Source organism: Phasianus colchicus, chromosome 11, assembly GCF_987193195.1.
Source record: "Phasianus colchicus chromosome 11, bPhaCol1.hap1.1, whole genome shotgun sequence".
Lineage (NCBI taxonomy): Eukaryota > Metazoa > Chordata > Aves > Galliformes > Phasianidae > Phasianus > Phasianus colchicus.
Window position 1 is genome coordinate 18,461,140 of NC_143446.1, and position 23,046 is coordinate 18,484,185.

General features: G+C 38.2%; 1 protein-coding gene across 2 annotated transcripts in view; it reads left to right on the forward strand.

The window, feature by feature from the left end:
• The window catches only part of CNTN6 (contactin 6), a 137,467-nt gene that overhangs the window by 11,763 nt on the left and 102,658 nt on the right, over positions 1-23,046 (forward strand). For both annotated transcript variants that reach the window (XM_031605672.2, XM_090148467.1), the window contains exon 2: positions 10,399-10,533. In XM_031605672.2, the coding sequence (XP_031461532.2) occupies positions 10,479-10,533 (55 nt within the window). In that variant the 5' untranslated portion in view covers positions 10,399-10,478. The remainder of the gene's footprint in view (positions 1-10,398; positions 10,534-23,046) is intronic.

The following is a 23,046-nucleotide window of genomic DNA, read 5'->3' on the forward strand; positions in this document are numbered from 1 at the left end:
TTCCACCAGCATCCAGATCTGTTATTCAAAGAGAACAGGTGAATAATCTGGATGTTTGTTCCTGTCTCCAGACCTTGTCTAGACACTAATATAATAACACTACTAATTCTGCTTGGATATATTCCCTATCTCAAAATACAAAGGTTATGGTGAATTAAGTCCAATTTCACATAGAAACCCACTTGATTATTTTCTTCTTTTCCTCTTTATCAAAGAGATTCTAAATGATAGTGATAAACAGAAATAACATCATCAGGGAGGAAGGGAATGGTAAGGATCATCATTTCATGCTGAATCATTTACTTGTTAAACACTAAGCCCGGAAATTAACTTTCCCTTCTGACACACATGTGCACATATGCATGCAAATAAAATGATTAGAGACTTCATCTTAGGCAAAAATAATGGTCGTGTATGGTTCAGCTAATCTTAAAGTCACCCTGGCATTACAGTCCTGCCTGGTTCCTATTTACATTATTTAGTATCCAACATAGTCTCATAGCCAGCTAGTCTAAATCTATCTAACCTATGGGTATTTGTGTCCTCCTAGATCAGCAAAGAAATAGACCTACTTATTGCTGTACAGCAACGTACAGCTATTACAAAATCTAAAAGTTTTCCCGACAGCTCTCCAGGGAAATCTAAGGTTAATAATTTACATTCATTGTGCCATTAATACTTTCTGCCAGGCTAAAGACCAGTTGCTAATAAGTTGGCAGATTTCCATGTTCTTGTCTAAAATCAGCTTTCGTTTCACTGTTTGCTTTGTTTACAAATAATAACTCTCATCCATGAATGCCCAAGGCAGAAGTGATGGGCAGACTCCCTGTTCCCCTTCTAACCTCCTTGTTCGTCTGAAGGACTGTGTGTCCAAGCCCCTGCTTTAAAAGGACATTTCTCCATCTCTTCTAAAAGGACTGAGTCCCATTAGTATTTAGCTGACTGCACAGTTGCTTTACGAATAGGTTTTAGTGGACTTATGGGAGACTGAGAGTGGTGTGCAACCACATTGCTGTGGTCATGTGAACCCCAGTGAGTCCACAAAACAAACTTATCATTTCAAGTGTAGCATTTAATACTTATTCAGTACCACTCGCAGCATGTCATGTCCTGCATTCTTTCATACTTTGTGCCTGGCATGTTTTGCATGCAAAGCACGTAATTCCTTGCTTTTCTTCTCCAGAATATGAAAATGAATAGTTTCTTAATAAACTGTCCATAACAGTATTTATTTATTTTTTTTTAAGTAGGAGAAGCTGCTAAGCAGGTGGTGCTGCTATGATGAGGAGCTGGTGCCTGTGCTGGGCTTGGGAGCCTGGCATTTGGTGCTGGCTGACTGTAGTTGTGGGGAATAACAAACAATGAGCAAAAATGAAATGAGAAAGAGAGATCATTTCAGATGTTAGGGCAATAAACTGCAAATGAGAACACATGCCTGTAAATATACGATATGTCAAGAAGCCAAGAACGATTTAAAAAAAAGGAGACTCCCCCAGTGAGCAGTAAATTCCTGCTACCTGCTGATCAAAGGAGGTTTGTGAGCTGTTGCGTGGAAATCCTGTCACCCATTAGCTGTGTGCCAGGCTCCAGGTAAAGGCACCAGCATGGTGTCTGTCATGAAGGATGATGGAGGCTTGTTGCTGTATTTCTGTCAAGCAGTAGTTTGGCCATAATTGGAGAAATGGGAACCAAATGAGGTGATGTGAATGCATCTCATCATTCTAATCCCCTCCATAGCCGCCAGTTGGAGGTGCAGAGGTGTAAGGAATGCAGGAGGAAGAGCTTTCCTACCTGAAGGATATTATTTTGTTTGAAAGGAGAGCACCATAAAGATATCACAATACCTTTAATATGGATTTTAATAAAAAGATCTGGGATATTAAATATGAGGCAAGCGAAAGATAAAAATGAGAACTCTGAATAGCGGACTTCACAGTGGCAGAAATTAAAGCATTCCTCTGATACAGGCTCATATTGAAACAACCGCTGCGTGAGATCTTGAAAGAGGTGAAGTCTTCAAGATAGCATTGTAAAGGTTTATCAGCAGTTCATTTAATAACATCCCTATCCTTGAAGAAACCTGCATAGTATCTTTTGATGACATTCTAATTTTGATCCTATTTTACTGAAGAAATGGGAATTTTTCTATTGACTTCAATTGGAATAGAATCACGGTTTTTATCATTACTACACTGGTCATATTTGGAAGGCAGTTTTCTAGAGTTCAGAGCCTTCGCTCACAAATATTAAGTAGATATTAAACTTTTTATTTGTGAAGAATATCTGCTCTTAGTTTATGAGTAACATTTAGACATTTCGTGTTTGTGACCATGTTAACAAATGTGGTAATTGGTTCAGAAATTGTTCTTTCAGGTTTGGTGAATTTAATGCTTTCAGATCTCTCACTTTATTTCATAATGTATTGCATTGAAAATTGGTCTACAACGCCAGCAAACCTTTCAAGTCTTTCTTATCAGACCTCTTCTATCTCAGTGTTTGTTCAGTAATTACTATAGACTGTATTGAGTGATTGGTATTGAAACTTCTAATTGTTGGAAATTACCTATATGATGGTAACTTCTAACCTGTAATTCATGTGGACGTTGTTCTCTTCTGGGGCTTGCAGAAATATCTGAAGTTTAGACTGAAGTTTCCATGTCATCTTGATGCCTTCTGGCCATAGACTGTGGCTGAGTTACACACCTGGACGTGGAATAGAACATATTCTTAGGTCTAGCAACATATTTCATGCATTTTGCTTTTTCTGTTTTCATATATACTGCCTGTTATGCAGTGAAAGACTTAAACTGCACACAAACATAGAAGTGAAGTGGAAAATTGTATCTGAGTTTAATTCTTCCAGCATATTGCAGGACCTGTGTTTCTGCAAATACAAAGAGATGGTGGGTCAGGAGCACATAATCTTTTGGCAAACCACTGTAAATATTGCCTACAGAAAATTCTAAGGTTGAATTAGTCTTGCCTTCCTTCAGTCGCTGGAAACATGGCAGACATTGCTAAATGCTGCTATCATCTGCTGCAAATCTCTCTTTAAGGTTATCCATTTTGCCCCAGGAAGCTTTTGTGGCTGACATTTTTCTTACTATCAAGCAAGATAAGATAAATAATTACTCTGCTTTGCTTCACTCAGCTTTTGCCTCACTTCTGTTAGTTTATGAAAAGAGTTACAGGGCTAGCAAGGCAGTGTCAAAAGCACCTGTGCTCATCCTACTACAAAACCATTGTTAAAAACACATTTTCTGGAAATCAGAAGCGGTAATTTCTGCAAGGAGCAGAGAACTCTGAGCAGATAACTGGAACTGAAGCTCAACTGTGGAGGGGTGGGAGACCTTGTGTTTCTTGATATCACATTTCAGGATCCTGAAGATGAGGAGCTTGCTCATTGTAAATGGATGCTGATCCTCACTGCCCCCAGGAATATCAGTAACGAATACTAATGTTCATGACATGTATTTCTAAACTACTTAAACTGATACAATTGCTTTTTACATTATGTAGGGTAAAGGGAAGTGGCTAACTAACAGAAAGCAATTGTTCACTGAATATTTTAAGAGACACATGCAATGTTTTGCCTCACTTAAGTGCTAAATATTTTATGCTATCGTCAATTTGGGCAGTCTTACATATCAATGATATTCCAGCAGGTAATCTTTCATGTGCTAGAGACTGTAGGAGTGCAGAATATATGTTGGTTTTGTAACCATACATTGTCTTCCACTGACTTGAGCCAAAGAATGTTTATATACAACTCCAGGCATGATAACTGGAAATGGAAATTATGGAGCGTGCCTTATAAAGGGGAATGCAATTACTGGAATTTTATTTATAATGAATTCAGGGCTCATGGCTCCAGTAATGGGTTAAGCAGTTTATTTGAATGCCATTTAGTGTTCTGGGCGGTGTTAGCCTGAATTGGTAGAGTATTTTCATTTCATCATTTCCCTGAAAGATATTTGGAGATGCATCTGGACTGAGGCCAGCACTTGGCACAGCCCAGCGTCGTTCTTGAAAGGCTGCAGGTGTGAAGATGTACCCTGGAGGGAGGTATATTGCCTGCTAACATTACCCACATTGACTAATATGTCTCAAAGTAAGAGACCAGTACAGGAGACAGAGCTGGTAATGAATAGAAAAGCCTTCACCACTCTTCAAGTGAAACCAATTTCTGTGCTGGTTTTATCCCACGACACCACGATGAGATATTTCTGTCTTTATTTATCATACGTATCACTGCAGAGAATACAGATAGCACTGTAATCTCATATGTCAAAAAACTGCCTACAGTAGAGTTGATTGAATCAAATTATACCTTTATTTGTGCTGTGTATATATACACAGACTCATGTACATATATACATATGGACACATGCATATATAAAAACCTAATACATCTACATCTCGTAAGTTACAAGGAAACATGACCAGCAATGCTGAAATGTGAGAATGTGCAGCAAAATTTTATACTGCCCAATAGACAACACTCTCAAAATGATTACTAGCGTTGCATACAGTGTATAAACTGAAAGAAAAAAAATCAAAGTACTAGTAAATAAGCTTCAAGCAACATGGTTCACATGAGATAACTGCACCCGTAGTGTGCTTTCTTAAGACTTGGCTAAGCACAAGGGCTGTAGTTGTATTACGATGGTTACATTCCTTGTGACTTAAGCAGTTTACTGTTGAAAGATGTTTTTATGCCAATTTGTCAGCCACACACTAGGGTTTATATCTTTCAGTCTTTATGTTTGGGTTAAATGCAACAAATTCCTGCGTTGCCTCTTTCCTACAGAGGCACGATTACTTGCAGGTGTGAATGTCTGTGCAAATGGTTGTGCTACTGCATTACATCAGTGCAGTACCCCAGTGCTCCAGTGAAAGTGGACTCACTGACATCTTCCCAGGGCATTGCCTCAGTGATGCTAGTGAGACAGAGCACATGGTCACTACTGCAGTGCATTGCTGGAAAAGGAGTGTGTCTGTTTCCAAGCACATCCAGGTTGTTTATGATTCCATTGGACAGTATTCAAAGGCATGGTGTAAAGCTTTATAATTGTTGAAGAAATCCTGCTGCATCTCGTATTCATGTGTTAGAAGAAGGGGTGACTTCTCTGAAGGATCCTTCATTGTGGGATGATGAATTGGTTCATCTGATGGAGGGTGGTGGATCCTTTTTGGCAGCTTGCTCAGCCCAAGCCTTTTGCCCATGCACTTCACCCATGCCCATGCCTTTATTCAGTAAGCCAGTTGTGGCCATCATATCTGCTTCTTTTAATACCAGTGAATCTATCTGGGGAGCTGAGATGAGCCATCACAGATAGCAGTGTATAGTCCAGTCCATTCTCCTCTTAGACCAATGTGATGCCTTAATGCAGAGGTAAGGAACCAAAACTTCCATACCATCACAGATACCAGTGTATAGTCCAGTCCACTGCTCCTCTTAGACTAACGTGATGCCTTAGTGCAGAGATAAGGAACCAAAAGATCCATACCATCACATGGTATATTGATCTCAGTGTCACCTGAAATACAATGAGCTGTTACGATTTAGGAAAATGTTTTGAAGATCCAAGATTTGAAGCCCCCAAATTTGAATTTGAATTACTGAATTTGAATTAAAAATAAGCTTCAGTATTTTCTGTTTCTCTAGGAAAAGTAAGCAATAGCAGTGAGAAGTGAAGAAATGACAATTCCTGTCCTTTTGTGAGAAAAGGAACATGGAAGTCATCAGTATCAAACACCTCAGTTAAATACAGTGGGGTTCTTTTCTCCTTTGAAATACAGTTCAGTAATTTTAAATAAGTAGTAAGCACCACAACAGCACAGGTAAATCTTGCTGGAGCCTGTAAAACTGGTCTCTTCTCCTTCTGCTCTGGTAGTTACAAGTATTTGCTATTCAGTCTGTTATGGATATCTGGAAAATAGTTTGAGTGCAGAAAGTGCCTCAGGGATAGAAAGTTTGAAAAGAAAAATGTAGCTGTATATCATTGGCATTCATGAGAAAATTCACATTAGATGACTTCAAATCAGGTGCTCTGGAGACAATATAGAGATCAGGAGCTATGGTGTGCCAAGAATGCAAGCCTAGCTGGGACAGGCTCAGCTTATTTCCTGGCAGATGAAGAGTACAAAAGTCTGTAAGACCAAATTCAAAAGATAATATAGATGTGTTGAAGCTGGTAGGAGGGAGAGCTGGAGCTGCAGAATAAAAAGTCTGCATGTACTCTGTAATAGCCTCTTATCTGCACATTTTTGTACCTTTCCTCCTACATGTATTTGCATACGTGTTTCTATGGGTATTTACACCAATACACCAGTCCTGGAGCGAAGCTCTTCTGCCAGCACCACTGTGAAATTTGGCCCCAACTCCCTGTTGTTAAACACTGCTTTCTTTCACCAGGTCAAGAAGTCGCTCCTCCTGCAGACATAGCTACATTTTGCCACAGGTAAAAATGTCAATTTGTTTGAATTTAGCTAAGAGCAAAATCTCATCTTTCCCACTGCCTGACAACCTCAGAAAGATGTCAGTTTGCCACCTGAACTGACTCCTTTTTGCTTTTACGAAAGCAGCAGACAGTTGTGGCAGAAATATGAAATGTTGTGTGTTTGCATGAAAACTCCAGTGATGCCAAAAGTGTGTTTTCCTCTTCATCACGGACTTGATCTTCTGAATGTTTTGTTACTCAAAAATAAGCAGTAGAAGAAAGTCTAGATCTCAAAATCTAATGCCAAGGCAATACTTCAAACCTTGACTCAACACTGAAATAATGGACAGCATATTGGCACTTACATTAATGTGTTAAACACGTCAGACAACTTTGTTAATAAATGAGTTTTTACCTTAACCCTCTGGATCACATTTTCAGGAGAAAAAAAGCAATAAAATTGCCAGCTTAGGACACATGCTATAAAAGCTTTCACTCTGTGTGCTAAGTGCAGTGCCACCAAGTCAATGCATCTACTCATATCCCATGTTTTGACTGCAGTTGTCAATATTCCAGATATCCTCAAAGGAATGTTTGCTGAATGCAATATTTTTGTGCCATTTCTTTCCGATAACTTTAGCTGTGGCATTTGCAGTGGGAAGTGGCTGCTGCATGACCCCACCAGGCAGTGTGGTGGCCAACCAGTGGTTTTCCTCAAAACTCATTGCAGCCACCTTATTTCCCTCTGTTCATCTCCAACATGCATCTGTACGTCCCACACTTCACATCTGGATGTCTCAGGAATATATGTGTTTCTTTACCATGCAAATAAGAGGAAGAAATGACAGCCACATTTGATTCCTTTCCTACCGACTTGTTTTCCCTAATGGAAAAACAACAACAAATGATGTTGTAACAAACATTTTTGTGTAAATTTCACACTGTTGACAAACGGATGTGCAATCAGAATTTTTAGGGGGAAAGTATAATATTTCCCCTATGATCATATTTAACATACTTTGTGTTCCATCTATCTATCTAGACCGACGGTTCAAACTGTGGCATAACAATTATAATAAGTGATAGTGTTACATCCAGCAAACAAAGAGTATGATGGCACAATTTATCTTGTTACATTTCTTGATATAATGCCAGTCTGGGGTTTCTAGTCTGAACCAGATTTTTCTTATGTCATAAATATTTCAGTTTTTTCATTTATTCTTGATTTAGTTTGACAGTAAATAATCCCATGGAAGCTGTTGTTGGAAAGGCATTGTAAAAATTATTAAGTGCCTACTTGCCAGTTAGGTCCTTGTGTTTGTCAGAGTGAAATAAGTAAAATAGTTGAGTTACTTAAAGGAAATGTAAATATAATGTAAATATATATACATACATACATATATATTTATATATCCGCAATAATGCCCGAAATTTGTGACCTTAGTAGAAGGGAAATTACATTTCTGGGGATTAATCAATAGCTTATATGAATACAAAGATTTTTGGAAATATATTCTGCATACTGTCAGCAGGAGGTATTTGCTTCTTGGTTTCAAAAAGCATGTATAATTCAGAGAGAGGAGAAAAGCAAACAAGGAGTTTTTTGGGAGGAACTGTTCTTGTAAGAAGGGTCAGGTGTCTTTGAAGGGGACGCCTGTGATCAATCAGTTGGGTTCCATTCGTGATTTCTTTGTGGTTCAGGACATTCAGAAAGCATGTGTGACATTGAAGAGTTTAAGTCTTTTTTCTTTTGAGCATAATTAGTACCTTTGGTACCATTGCTTGGGGTGTCTTCCAACAGACAACAGACCCTTCCTGACACTCTAGATAAAACTAGGAGGCTGGGGAAAGTGGGGACTTAAGGACTTACATGGGAAGAATTAACATGAAATCCTGGTAAAAATTCTCCCTTAACTGGCAAACAAAACCAGATAACTAAATTGCCATGTCTGCAGTATTGATCGGAAAGAGTACATTCTGTTTAGGAAGGACAAGGGAAAAAAAGATAAGATTTTTTTCTAGCCTTAAATATCAGTGATGTGTACACCAATTTTGAGATAAATATTGACAAACAGAAGAAAGCGTGTGAAAAAAATATGATGCAATTCAATACGGAAAAGTACAAGGTTTCACACTTAGGTAGAAATAATCAATACACACCTTCAGCATAAGCAGGAGGTTTAAAGAAGGGGTTAGAGTGGAGCCTGAACTGAATGCAAGTATAGAAAGCAAGTGATCCTCATTTGGGACTGTGGGAATAGCAAACAGCAGATTGGCACTGGTTGTCTCAGCCCGAGGGCTGAGCACAGCTCTGGGCAGTGTGCTGGAAGAAAAGGGCCTGCAGTGCCAGAGGGATCCAGCAGAGACAAGGATGAAAAGCAGTGCTGTAACTAGGATGGACGATAAACAGATTGGGAAGCCTCTCATACAAGATAGAATCGTACTTTTCGAACATGCAGAGGTATGCAGAGGAATCCATGTCTACTGAGAGCAGATAAATAAAGGCACTTCAAACTGAAGTTAGGAATAACATCTAAACTGAGAATATTATCAGGGTTTTCTAAGGAAGATGTGGAAAGCCTTGCATCACTCTGAGTCTTAATAGGTAGTGAATATTTGCTGAGGACTTTTTAGGTACAGTTAATGTTACTTGGGGCAGGATTGTCTGATACATAAAGGTACCATCCAGCTCCATTTCTTCTTCAGTAGAATTATCCAAACTTGGATTTCATTTTTTTTTTTTAAAGAGTTCAAGCCATTTACACTTTTAAATGGCACTAAAGGTGTGTGTGAAGACCCCAGGTGTGTGTGAAGTAGGACCTTACAAAAGATTAAAAGAAAGATTAAAAAGAAACAGCTTTTTTTCTTTCTTTTTTTTTTTTTTTTTTTCCCCGAAAACTTAGAAGCTTGTCAAGGTTTGATCATTCCCCATCTGAAATAGAAACTGGCAACAGTGCACCAGGTTGATCCGTGCCTCCCTTGGGACCACCTACGACTTTTAGGTGAAGCTTATAAAAACCTGCGAACAGAATGAGATTCCTTATAAAAGTGAGATGATTTCCACAAGAGCTGAATTTCTTCATTATCTAAAAAACATCTTTCTCATTCACATCAGCCCAGAAGTTCCAAGGCAACCCTGTATGATTTTATTTTTTTTTCATACTGGTATGAAAAATGAGACAAGAGGAAAGAGGATATGGTTCCATAAGCATGACTCATAAAGATAATTTCTCAGTGGAAATTTTTTAGCACTTAAAAGGTTTAGAATGATTTTATGATTTTGTAAACCCATTTTATTAAGTGACTTCTGGTTTCATCTGTTTTATGAACTGATTCCCAACAGTAAATTACAAACTTACCCTTTGGGAATAAAGGCCAAACACGTATTTTTTTCTCAGTTTAATTCATCATACGTTGACTGAAATGTCAAAGGAAATTAAAGCAAATTGTTATGTAAATCCTTGTGGGTACACGTTTCATTTCTGAAGAATAAACTTTATGACAAAAAAAAAAAATGTTGTATGTTTTCTTGTTTGATTTTTTTTTGTTGTTGTTTTTATGTAGTGCATGTAAAACATGATATTGCTTTTTCCTTGCATACCACAGCTACCATTCTGCTATTTACCTATTAACACCATTCTTCCTAACCCAGCTGTGGTGGTGAATGGACCAAGAACAGGTTTTACTGTCTTGCTTTTAGAAGCTCACCCCTTTGCCACGTGGAGAGGATGAATGAGTCTCAGATATTACTTATGCTTATCATCAACCTCCTTTCCGGCTCTGTGTCATTTTGGAATTACTTTCACGTTGGGATGATCCTGATTAGGTCATTTATTGCATCTTATGTTTCTGAGTCTTCGATGGTGCAGTAAAACGTCATTTTACATAGAGAAAATTGGGGCATTTGTTTTGAATGCATACTTCAATTACTCAATATCTCTTCCTGTTTTTACAGAATATCAAGGTAGTCACAGGAAGACACACTTTACTTTCCACTGATTGGATGGGAGGAATTTTTGACCTTGGAAAGTGGAGATGGTGTTGCTATGGAAACTAATAATTCTGCTGCCATTCATGAGCTGCAGCACAGGTAAAACGTTCTCCTGTTTGTGTTTGTGATTGATAAATCTGTATTAGTATCATAATTCTTCTAGAAAGGCGAAGCAATTACCAAAACTAACAGCACTTATTCGCATGAACAAGTGATTAAGGAGCTTCTCATTAGGACATCCTTTAATTTTAAGCAACACGAGTTGCTGCCTTTGAACCAGGAAAGCATGTTTCAAGATCATAAGAAAAGTGTACTTCAGGTAATGGCTTTTAAACTGAGGAAAAATTATAATTGTCACTTTGCTTACAACATGCATGTGAAAGGCATTTCCTAGCCACAGCACAATCGGGTCCCAAACCAGCAAGTTTAAAGAACAGAACACCATTGTGAGGTGTATGGAAGTTTGGTGTCTACACTTAAAAAAAAAAAAAACACACCTTTATGTCTCATCTGCACTCATAAAGTGTCTTAAATCACATTTAAATTCATTGATGAAATCCCAAACTGGTGAGAATCACAAGGACTGTCAAAACATAAATGCCAGAAATGATGGGAATAAAGCAAATGCAGACATTTCTTCCTTCTTTGTCTCCAGTTGGCATGGTGATAGATCCTTGCACGACCCATGTGGTCTGTGATCTAAAATCCAGGGCATCATCTCTATCCTCAGGTGGTATTCAGAGAAGAAAGTATGGTTGGAGGAGGCAGAACTGCTTTTCCCCATTCTCCTCCTTAAATAGATTTTGTACTTAACTAAGTAACTTGTTGCTGATGTATTGTAAGGCAAAGTGTTCTTTTCTTCCTGGATGGCCATTGCTCACCACAAATATAGTGAACCTCCACAAGAGGTTCACTATTCTGAGTTCATTTGGGTTTTTTTTTGAACGTTTCTTCTAATTTGAAACATGTAACAAAAATTCTGATTTCATAAAATCCTATAAGTAGAATTAATGCTTATGATTCATTACAGACCCATTTGAGACCAGGCTCCAAATAGTAACTTTGAGGTTATAATGAATTTGGGGATGAACTGACCTTTAACACTGTCTGTGATAAAAACCATGACAACTGACTTTACCTATAATTAATGTATTGAACTCTAAATAGCTGATATGTTTCTCGTGTACTTATGTAGAAATATTGTTAAAGTAACCTCAAATGATACTTAAATTAATTATCTACTGCATGAGTCAGCAACTGTTGGAAATGAAGAAGCTACAGAAGCAGACTGCAGACTGCAGTGGTATTTTAAAATACTGTTTAAATTAAACTGCACAGTATTTTGTCTATTAATAGATTCCAGGTGAAAATGTAAATCTCAGGACCTGACATTCTGTCAAATCAGTACTAAGTGCCTGTTCCAGTAACAAACAGCCAGCATTTTAAGGACTTCGTAATACACAATTTGCAGATTTCAAATAAGCAGTCAGTCCCCTAATCGCAGATATGCTGAAGAAAACATAGCAGTATGTTTAGGAGCCCAATCTTCCCTTTAATTGCCTGCAATTGTAACTACATTTGGAGCCCACTGCACTGCCACAGAGTTTACCTGCCCTACTTGGCTGCTTCTTACAGTTTGCTTCCTTCTTTTCTCATCTAATTAAAGATCTTATGGTGATTTTTTAGAGTGCAGGACACCCCTATGATTCCTTGATTGCTTTTACCAGTTGTGAAATAGATGGAGATCCTGAAATTTAAAACACTGATGAGGCACACTATACCTTAGTGATGAACAAGATATTTAATACTCTTGTTTTATACTTCCAAATATAACCTTTCCCTTCGCTTTTTTTCACAAAGCTTTCATTTTTCAAACTTTCTGTCATCTTCATCTTCCTTGCTAGAGGATCATCTTTTAATGAGACCAGTATCCTGGGCCAACGGAGCTAAAAGATATTAGGAGCTCTCATTTACGTTAATGTGTTCAGGTTTTTGAAGACTTAATAGCTAAAAATGTAAATGATCTATATTTCTAAGCACCAGGAGCAGATCATGATGGCACCTGTGTCCTGATTTAGCTGTCAGTTGAAGGAATTGCAAAGTGCCTACTGACTTCACATAGATAAGTTAATTTGTACCTGAGTGTAGATTACTAATGTGGGCTTATGCTGATTTTTACTAGGTGGCATTCTGAAATATGCTTGATGGTAGTAGTCAAAGTTGCAGTTATGGGTAAAACTTCTTTGATTTATTATATGGATGGTTCACATCAATGTAGTAGTTAGAGAACTGAGTGTGAAAATTTGAAACAAGTCACAGTGCTAGAGAGCAGTCTTGTGGGCTGGGGCTTGAAAGGTAATTTCAGGTTGTTAGATGACATTGGTCAGCCATTTCTTTCTTGTCTCTACCTCAGTTATACCAGACGTGTAGAATGAAAATGAAATTGACCCATAAACGAATTTTAAATCTAAGGATTAAATTTGCTGCACAGTAAAGCTAGACATTATTACCCCCCAAAATGGCAGTTCAGCTACTCAGAAATCAAATTACTCTCTATATTTCTCAAATCTTTGGAAAGCTCATGGAAGGAGTAATATTCCTTCCAACTCTTGTTTTCCAGCAGTGCTTTTTTACATGACTCAACAAGGGTCTTGGGGGTTTTCTTGCAAGTGCCTTAAGGGATAAAATAAAACAAAGTCATGTATGCATGCACAGTGACACAGTGAGGGAACAGATTACGCTTTTTTCACAACCCATTGCAATTTAAATGAGATAATCTCATCTAAGTGAAGGACCAGAAGCATGAAGGGTGCTGAAGATAAACACAGAGATCATTAAGTTCTGTGTATTTGCTGAATGGATGTATGACAGCCATCTGCAGACACCGTTGTTGAAACTTAAACATTGCTTGATACTAACATGCTAAGCAAGAGCGCTCACTTTATGTATTAAAGATTTAGACAGAATTTTGAAAGGTTGATCTGAACAGAAGAGTGGCCTAAGCTTTCAAGAAAGAAAATAATTAAAGAGAAACGGGTGCTATTTGGTTTTCCCACTGGGTGATGTGAACACATGATACTGGGCGAATAAACAAGTCTGTTGGTAGCTCTCTTCACAGCACCATATGTACAGTCCCACTTTGGCACCAATTTCACTGCAACTATCTCAGCTTCCCTGCTTCCTTCCTGCAGTTCTCTGTGGCTCTTTACCATTCAGGAAGAGAAGGAGAGCTATCTTATAATTATTTCTGCAGTTTCTCTCTTCTTTCTGGAGTGCTTTTACAAAATTTGCTTGTGTTTCCCATTCCCAAGGGCTGCTGTGGTTCCCCTTTTCTCTGATTTCCAGTGGCTTCTGTGTTTGAAGAACACACACTTCAGTGTAGAGATTGCTTTGCAACCATTCTTTGCTGTGCTAGTCATCTTGACTCCATCATGGAAGCAAGTAGATTTTCCAAGATGAAGAAAACAGAAAGTGTCAGGCACTTAAAAATAGCTATGGACAATGTAAGTATGAAAAGCCAACCAGTTATTCTGAAGTTTTATTTTGGAAATGAAGCAGTAATTATGTTTTTACAGTCTGTTGGCTTCTTAGACAAAATTCAATTGAAGATGCAACTGCAACCTCCTGGGCTGTGTTTTGGCCCATCATTTTGAAACTGCTAAATTAGAGAGAGAAATTTCCTGATGTAAAGTGTCCTGACGCTCCTTTGGGTCACAGCATGATGAATATTGAATACATCACATCCCACGCTCTGCTTGCAGTCTCTTGCAGATTTATTGTTAGCATAACAGCACCTTTAGGAATGGAACAGCAGACCATATATTTTAAGACAAGTGACATCTTTGCTATTTCTAACAGCAAACTGTGGAGAAGAACTAGTCTAGCCCGGAAATGTTAGGGCGTTTCTGAACAACCCGAGGCATTCAGAGACCCACTGATGAGTCAGAGAAAGATAATAATTAGGTCTCCCTTGGACAACATGGAAGTTCTGATGACTTTGGCAAGCAGTGACCCTGAAAGCTGTGTTTCTGTAAATGACTTCCAAGCATCTGGCAAGAGATGATGTCGGGTAATGCAGTGACTTTCTCAGGGGAGTGAAAAGTGACATTTAAAGGAAAACCTTTATTTCCATTTTATGGGATGCCATTTGGTTCAGCTTGTTTCCTGATTGCAGTGAACAGTAAACATATTCTGGTAGAACAAAGCCAGAAAATGAGAGCCTAATGGCTGCAGAGACTGGGAGGGTGACAGACAGGTAGAGAGCCTGAGGAAGGTGACTAGTTCTTCCCTTGCTAGCATTGTCCCAGCTGAAATCCAGTATTCTGAGATCTACCACATGTGATGCAAAACTAGGACATGCTACTCTTTGAATTAGTAGGGGAAAAAAAGGACTCTAAAAAAAAAAAAAAAGAAGAAGAAAGAAAGAAAAAGATATGAAAACATGCAAGATAAAGGGAAAACATGACAGGAAGGGAAAATAAGTTCTTTTTCTAATCCATCGCCTGGTTTTGCAGACATAGCATTTAGAAAATCTTACCGTAAATATTGCCTTAAGCTAGAGGGCAGGTGATTTGTGGAGAGTGAGCTGCTCTGCCTCTGTTCATTTCTAGAAGGGCTTACACAGAGCTGGTCTTTAATTTTAGGAATGAGAATGAACAATGTTATTATTTCCATTTCCTGTCTCTTATCAGAACTGCAAACTGTTACTAACTTGAGGGCAAAAAGGAGACAAAATAAGCCAGTACGTAAGAAATGTGAATGTCTTCCTTCAACACAAGGCAATGTAAAGGATGAATCCTCTTGTGAGTGAGAGGAGTGGTGCTCAGGAAGCCCGTGAGCAATTTCTGGCTCTACCATTTACTGGCTGCAGGAGCAGAAGGATGTTATCATGCACAATGGAGTTATTTCCTTCATTGCTCAATTCCAAGAGAGAGACATTCACAACAGTGTGTGGTTTCAGCTGCCATGATAACAAATCACATGTAGAAAGGAATGATGATGCAGCAATGATGGTAACATCAGTAAAGAAATGGCAACTGACATGAGCAGAGCTGAGGACACAGCTTTGGTATTTTTACGCTTCCACAGTTTGCATTGGAAATCTTATCACTTGTTTTGAAAAGGGAAGGATTAGAGTAAGGCTGAGAATTTCTGAAAGCCTCGCCTATTATGTTTAAGGATTTTAAACATAGTTCTCACAGCTTTGCAGTAAAAAACCCACAGCACTCTTCCCAGGCAGCCTTTCTGAATGGACAACAAAGTGTATCACCAGGATGCTTCCTGCATAGACTGTATTGTGTCAAACTGACTTGATGGATACAAGGCATGATACCATCTAATGTTACATAACATGGGCTAGATTCACGTTATAGAAGCACCTTCCTTATTACATTTCCTTTCCAAGAAAAAATGTCTTTCTTGAATTCCCTCAAGTGCACAGACGTATGGTGAAAAAGAGGTTAGAGCTCAGATGCTTCTTTGAGGGTCAATACACTTTCAAATTTTAGGTTGCATTGATTTAGCTGTCAGAAAGATGTTATTTACAGTTCCTGAAGTTAAGTGGAGCGTGCTAGAATTCATGGAAGTCATTACTGGAGGTTTATGTTTTCTGTGTGGCTCCAGTACAGAAGTTTTTCCTATAGCCTGAAAGGACTAACAGGTTTTTATAGGGGTTTAAATAATAACTGCTTCCTAATCTCCTCAATTAGTTACTTTACATTAAAAAGAAATGTTATTTTTCTATATTGTGAATTTTACACGTTTTCTTTCTGTTTTATACCAAGTCATTTCATCACTTCTTCTGAAAGGCTCATTAACTTCATACTGGTACTTTAGAAATACTTCTTTTTTTCACTGCCAAGAAGTTAGCAGGTAATTAAGCACTTAAAATATTTTAAGCACTGTCTTCATGAGCAATAGAAAGTTTAAGTGAAGAGAAAAAAAAAACACCTTAAAATGGCATGATAATATATCACTGTCACAGTTGACTTAAGTTAGAGACGCATCACTGTGTTCAAGAGCAAATGAATATAGTTTGTATATTTAATATAAATCTTACTATCTGTTTCAGAGGCGAAGGTGTGAATTTTACTTCTGAAACTCCATATCAGCTCATATAAGCACAAAACCAACTGCAACTGTGGATATGTTGTATTCTCCCATATTACCCAGGACTTCTTCCTGGCATTAGGGTCATATACTGACTTTGTTCAAACCTAGAGACCTTTAGGAAGAAGGAGACAGTGGGTTGCTGGCCTCTTACTTCTGTAACAGTCTTACCATTAAGCTAACATTGAAGACATTCTTTTGCTGAGGTTCATTATTTGAGCAGGGTGCTTTATTAAGGAAATGTTCTGCTAAAACCCCAGAGCTGGATTTTGAGGTTCCCCATTTCAGAGTTGAAGTGGTGGCATTTTTCTTGATAGTTACTGTAATCAAATCATGGATATAATAATCAAATACTTTCTGTTGTTGAAACCCATTGGAATGAGTTCCAAGTGGCGTGTGGAAGGTTAAATTTTAGTATGCTCAGAGTGACAAATGTTCTTTATGAAATGAAGAGAAACCTGGTTGTATTCTCTAACTTCTACTCCACTAGTAGAAAAGTGCAGCAAATGGATAGTAAATATCAGAAGGATTTATTCAACTTTTGGAAAACAGACCTTGGAAGTGCAAAAAATGACTCAGAAATGGAAATCCTGATCTAATTTCCATGTGTCTTCACATTCCCATCCAGCAGATCTGCACAAGCTGATGTGGGTGAAGCCTTGCTCTCCAGCTTTTAAGAGCTGTAACCATATCTGCTACTTCCACATAATCACAGGCTGATCATCCCTTCCATTGTTTGCAGAAGCTTGAAAATAAAATGTCTCTAGTTATTGATTTGCTACTTCTTTTTCATTTAGTGACTATTGATTGCTGTTTATGTGTGTGTGTTTCTTGTTGAGCAGAAATTAACACTGAAAACTCCTTGGAATTCACTGCATTCATACCTGCTTGGCATTCCTGGGCAAAGCTTGCTGGAACAATGACTGTAACTGGGGTTTTCAAAAACCTGTTTCATTTTCTCCTCCAATCTCTGGCAGCAAAGAGAGATTTATACAAACAAATTTATTTATTTATTTATTTTTAACTATTATTATTCTTGCTACTTGTCTGGGGCAGCAAATGGGATTGTCACAGAGTTTGAATCTGCAGAGTCGTTTCAGATAATACAGTTTTATCTAGGCTTTGGTTCTCATGCCTGTGTTACCAACATAAACCTCCTAGGGTGTGTGGCATTTTTTTCATAACTATCTGGATGAGAAGCTCCTGTGATTACCACTAAAATTGCTTGCTGTGTATGCATGGGAAGCCAACTCTGAGTCACATGCTGATATGTAATTTGGGAGAAATATGGATGGATTAGTCTAGCAGGGCCATGTGTAAGAATGAAAATGTCTGAGACAGAGATGAGCCGGTTTGTTGACTGAAGCTATTACTTCTGTACCATCTGTAATGCAGTCCTCTCAGTGGTCTTATTATACCCAGATCCTGTACTCTTCCTATTTTTGGTGCTATTAACCCAAAACACAATCAAAATCTCAAGCCATTTTCCATGAGATAGATTATAGTCCTGAACCTTAAAATAATAATGCACGTAGTTTCTTTTTATTTACCTTATCTTTGTTTTTAACCCTCCAGAACTCCCCTTTTCCATCTCACCACATAAAAGGGGTGGAATCTTTTTAAAACAAACCAAAAACCCTGAAACAAAGTGAAAAGCAGCTTTTCACTCTCATGGCATTGCACAGATTCAAGAATGGTGTAAAAGAACCACACTATTCAGGATCTGTGTTAACAATATAGTTATCGACATCAGCATCCGTAGATAAGGCTTTCTCAACAGGAGACCAGCAACCCAAGATCTGCTTCCCAAGGTCTGTGTAAGGGCATTCCATGTGACAATCCTTGTCCCAATAGGGTGGCTCAAAGAGGAAACTAAAGTCAGGTCAGCTTTGCTGTAGGAGGTGAATCTATGGATGTTAATACCAATCTCTATACTTTCATAAGCTTGATTTTTAGACTCATTCAGGATTTTGGCAGTAGGATTCTTTTTCTCCAGTATAGTGCAATACCATGGTATTTTGTCCTTTGTTCAATATTAATATATGCTTTATTGTTCTACTCTAATTATGTTCTCATTATTAAAGGGGCAATATGTTTTCCTCTGACAGATATTGCATCTCATTGTTACTGGATATTGGTTATTCTGTGCCATTGTTATTAATAATTTGTAGCAATTGAATCAGTATTATAATATTACTCTTCTAAATCTCTTTTGCTGCTAATTAAGGCACTATCTGTGAAATTGTTTAGCTCCAAACACCACGCTCCTGCTTTTCAACCCACTATAATTGCCTGAAAGTCATTCATTTCTACTTACGTAAGTGAGATCTTTTAATCAAGGCTCCTGTGAGCTTTGCTATGGCGTGAGCTGCTGTCAGTAGGAATGAAAAGTTCTCATGGACAAAGATATTTTTGTAGTGACAAATGCACCTTTCACTGTAGTCCTGGAAGGCCTTAGAAATAGAATAATTGTAGTTGATGGTTCCAAACTGGGCACAAAAGAAGAAGGAGGGCTTAGAGGGAAAAGTGGAAGATTACTGAAGTAATCCAACTATTGGAGATATCAGCAAGGAATGTCACCATAGCTTTGGGACATCTTCACATACAAGATCACATCTATCAGACTGTATTCTTAGGAACAGGCAACATCACTGCTGTTCCCAAGCAGAAGACACAGATGGTATTCTTGAGCCACTAGGGAAAATTCATTAATAGTTCTGGGATTTATTGATGCGCATCTGAAGTGAGCGTGACTCCCTTTTTGTGGTAGGACATCTGGCATTATTTGTGTATTACAAACATTATACACAGATCCTTGAAAATCAAAACCGCTGTGTCCAGTTCTTTCTGAAATCTTTTTGTCTGGTACAAAAAGACAGCAGAGTGTGTGTGCTCCTGAAACCCTTGTGCCAGAGCAGTTCTGCAGGCGTTACTTGTGCACACCAGTGCCATCGTTAGATGAAATTTGATGTCCTGCATCTTCTTCAGTTCAGTGGTATTTCTGCACTGAGCAGGCAGAACCAAGACAGCTGCAGCAGTGCTGTAGCTACAGGTAGAGGCAGGCTGGGCTGTCCCATCTCACCTGCTGGCAGTGCCATCCTGACACTGTTTGCAACTCGATCTTAAAAACTAACTGATGCAAAGCTCATTATCATCTGGGAGAATCATCTCCAAAAATAGGAGTTACAAATTCAGAGAACAAACCCTTTCCATCAGAATGAGCATTTGCTGGATCGCTGTGTGCTCTTGGACAGACCTTTGTTTCTGTTTCTTTATGGCCCTGGCAGACATTCAGGCTGCCATTCCTCCCAAACAGCAGCTTTGTCTCCATCTAATAGGCTGTGCCCTGAACTCAACCTTAAAATGGCTTTGTAGTTTAGAGTAAAATCCATCCAAACTTTGACTCGTGCTTAGATGGCCTCCCCACCAACAGAGAAGTGATTTATGGAACACAATTTCTTCATCCTCTCATATTGTCTCACTTCATACACTTATGCCAAATAGTTTGTGATGATTGATTACTTTTCCTACAGTATATATTAAAAATGTATGCTGGAACAGGCAATGTGAAAAAAATCCAGGGTTTAATCTCCACTAACATCTTGATGAGCATTAATCAGATTTATATTTCACTCATATTAGTCTAATGCTATTGAAATGACTGACAATAATGTAACTTAGATCGGAATATAACATTATACCTCCAACTGCTGTTTCTAATTAGATTTATTCTATTTTATAGTGAATGCAGCAGAAATAAAGGAGTTTTCTCAGTGTCTTTCTTGTAAACACTTGTAGTCTTCCAAAAAAAGTAATTGTTTGCTCCAGGGCAGAGTAAATACAGTCATTTCTGCAATAGATATTGAATTCATATTTGCGTGACGAGTGACCTTATCAGCTATGACTTGTCATCTTCTAATTAGTGTACACTTATTTTTTTCACTAAATTAACCCCCAGCCTCTCTTAAAGATAAGCTGCTGGTATACCAAATCCTGTGTGGTGTTGCAATTAAAATGGTGTACTCCTCCAATTTGCCTTAAGAAAAGTACATTTCTATTTTGAATTGATTACGAATTCGATAGGCGGTTAAAGAATAACCTCATAATGCTGAAAATACACCGTGAGAGCTGGGGAATAGGAACACCTCCATGTTATTAAAAAAAAATGTCTCAAACAAGAGAGAGCAAACAAGAAGCCAGGTCTTACTATTATTCCTGGATGTTTGCTTTTGAAAGAAATAAAATATATATACTCCTCATAAAATCCAAAGCCACATGAAGTCTGTCTGGGTTGCAAGTTCATTTTTGTTTCCATATGTATTTTCAAGACTTTCTATGACAGAATGTTTAAATTCCCAAATATTGAAGGGTTTATCCTCACTAAACCTCTGAGGGTGTTTTGTAGTGATATTTACTTTTACAAAGCTTTCTCAATTCAAAAGCAGTACAGTGGCTAAAGTAGGTAAGAAACAAAGGATAACACTCTGCTCTTGGTCAGCAACATGACAGCATCAAAATGGCCTTTTCTCAAGTCAGATATTAAATGCAGTGTAAAATTGCATCAGCTGCCAGTGCTTCCCATAACATCTGTATGACATGTAACATCTGTATGAAAGAAAGATTGAAACTCTGGGGACAATATCCAGCCCAATTCCCATTTTGTTCCTTAGGACAGATGATCTTTGCTTTTTTAATTAGAATACTAAAACGTATCATTTGAAAATCAGGCTGAAATTCCCAAGTATGATAAGAAAACTTATCCTGAGCTAAGATTTCATGTTGCAGTCTAATGCATACAAAATGTACATAGCTATTTTATGGGTAAAGGATGAGAAAAGAGCACTTTTGCCAGCTCAAAGTTGGATATCAGTTTTGCAGGCCAAGATAATAAACCAACAATATTTTATAATGCACTGACATTTAACTAAAATGTCCATACAGTTTCCAAGATGATAGAGACGTGAAAATACTACCAAGCAAAAAATAAACTCTTTTAAACAAGGTGCAATTCAATTGGCTGCAAATAGCAAGGAGAGGAAACAAAAGCACTATAAAAAGCACTGTAAACCTGCCTAAATTAGACTGGTATCTATTGTTGATTATATCACTCCCCAGAAATATGGCTTTCAGATGCTTTGTCATAACTCCACAGGTGATACCACACCACAGACACATGAAGCATTAGTCAGGATCATACAAGTTTCCAGCTACTACATGTCAAACAAATATATTCTCAGCCTGCTGGGACAACTGTGCCTGCAGATGGATGACACCAGGCTGTGATGGATGGGCTGCAGCACAGCAATGCCTCACACACCTTTGCAGTTCCTTACTCTTATGGGGCAGACAGGTATTTCAATGCCAAAACTCATAGAATTTTGGGGGATCAAGAGCCTGAACTCAGTTCTGTCATTGCAGACTGGAATCCTTCACCTGTTCTCTTTCTTCTGATGTTTTGTTTGACGATGTTTTAATTTTATGTTACTTAATTCCTTCTGCTTTTGTGCCCCTTCATCATGATTGGTTTTTGCTTGTGTTATCCCTGTAATGGAATCTTCTCCACCCCACTTGAGTTGGTGGTGAGAGGGGACATCCCCTGCACTGAGTGCACTCCTTCCTTTGGTGCATTACAAATCAAACTACTTTCCCCTTTTTTCACATCTGCTTCAATTTGAATTTCACCACTGGCAGAGATGAAATGACTAATTTCTGTCTATGCAGAGAGTCCTCCCGCAGTTCTTTCTGCACATCTACTTTTTCCCTGAATAGTTGTCATTTAATGCCCCGTTATCTTAGATGGCACTCATTTAGTGGTTTATTAAGCAGTAATTTAGCAGCCTGTTATCAGTTCCTACTGTAGGTAGGAAAAATATGCAATCCAAGTCCACAAGATTTGTGCAGAATTACAGCATTTTTGTGATTTTTGGATTAGAGAAAAATTACAGTAAAGGCATACATCTGAAATGTTTAGCCTACATTTCATTATTGTCCCTCCACTGAGGCCTCCAACAGAATGCAGATTGCCCTGTCTTTATTTCTGCTTCCAGCCCGGGCAGTGACATTGTACAAAATTGTGCAGGTCTCAATGGACTGCATTAAGCATAAGGAGGCCCTAAGCCTGGCTTCTTCCCCCTGTGTTCTGACATTTTTGGAATGTTTTCAGATGGGGAGAAGGCATAGGGCTTACATTAGTTTTTACGAGCTTCTTAAAAGAAAAAGGAAAATAGGAAGTTTAAATGAAAGCAAGGGCAAGAGCAGCAATCAGAGTTTGTGCCCTAGGCATTAATTGCAGAGGGATCAGTGTAGCTCACAGCAGGAAAAAAATTCAGTTTTGCAAAATAGCGTTGAGGGTAACAAAGTCTTGATTTGAAACTACAGCTTTCAAGATCTGGATAAAATAGAAATATTAATAATTTCTGTTTCTTAAAATTGCCGGATTACAACAAGTATTTAAGTTAAAGATCAAATGAAGCGAGAACAAAGATAAAAAGATTCCAGCCTGCT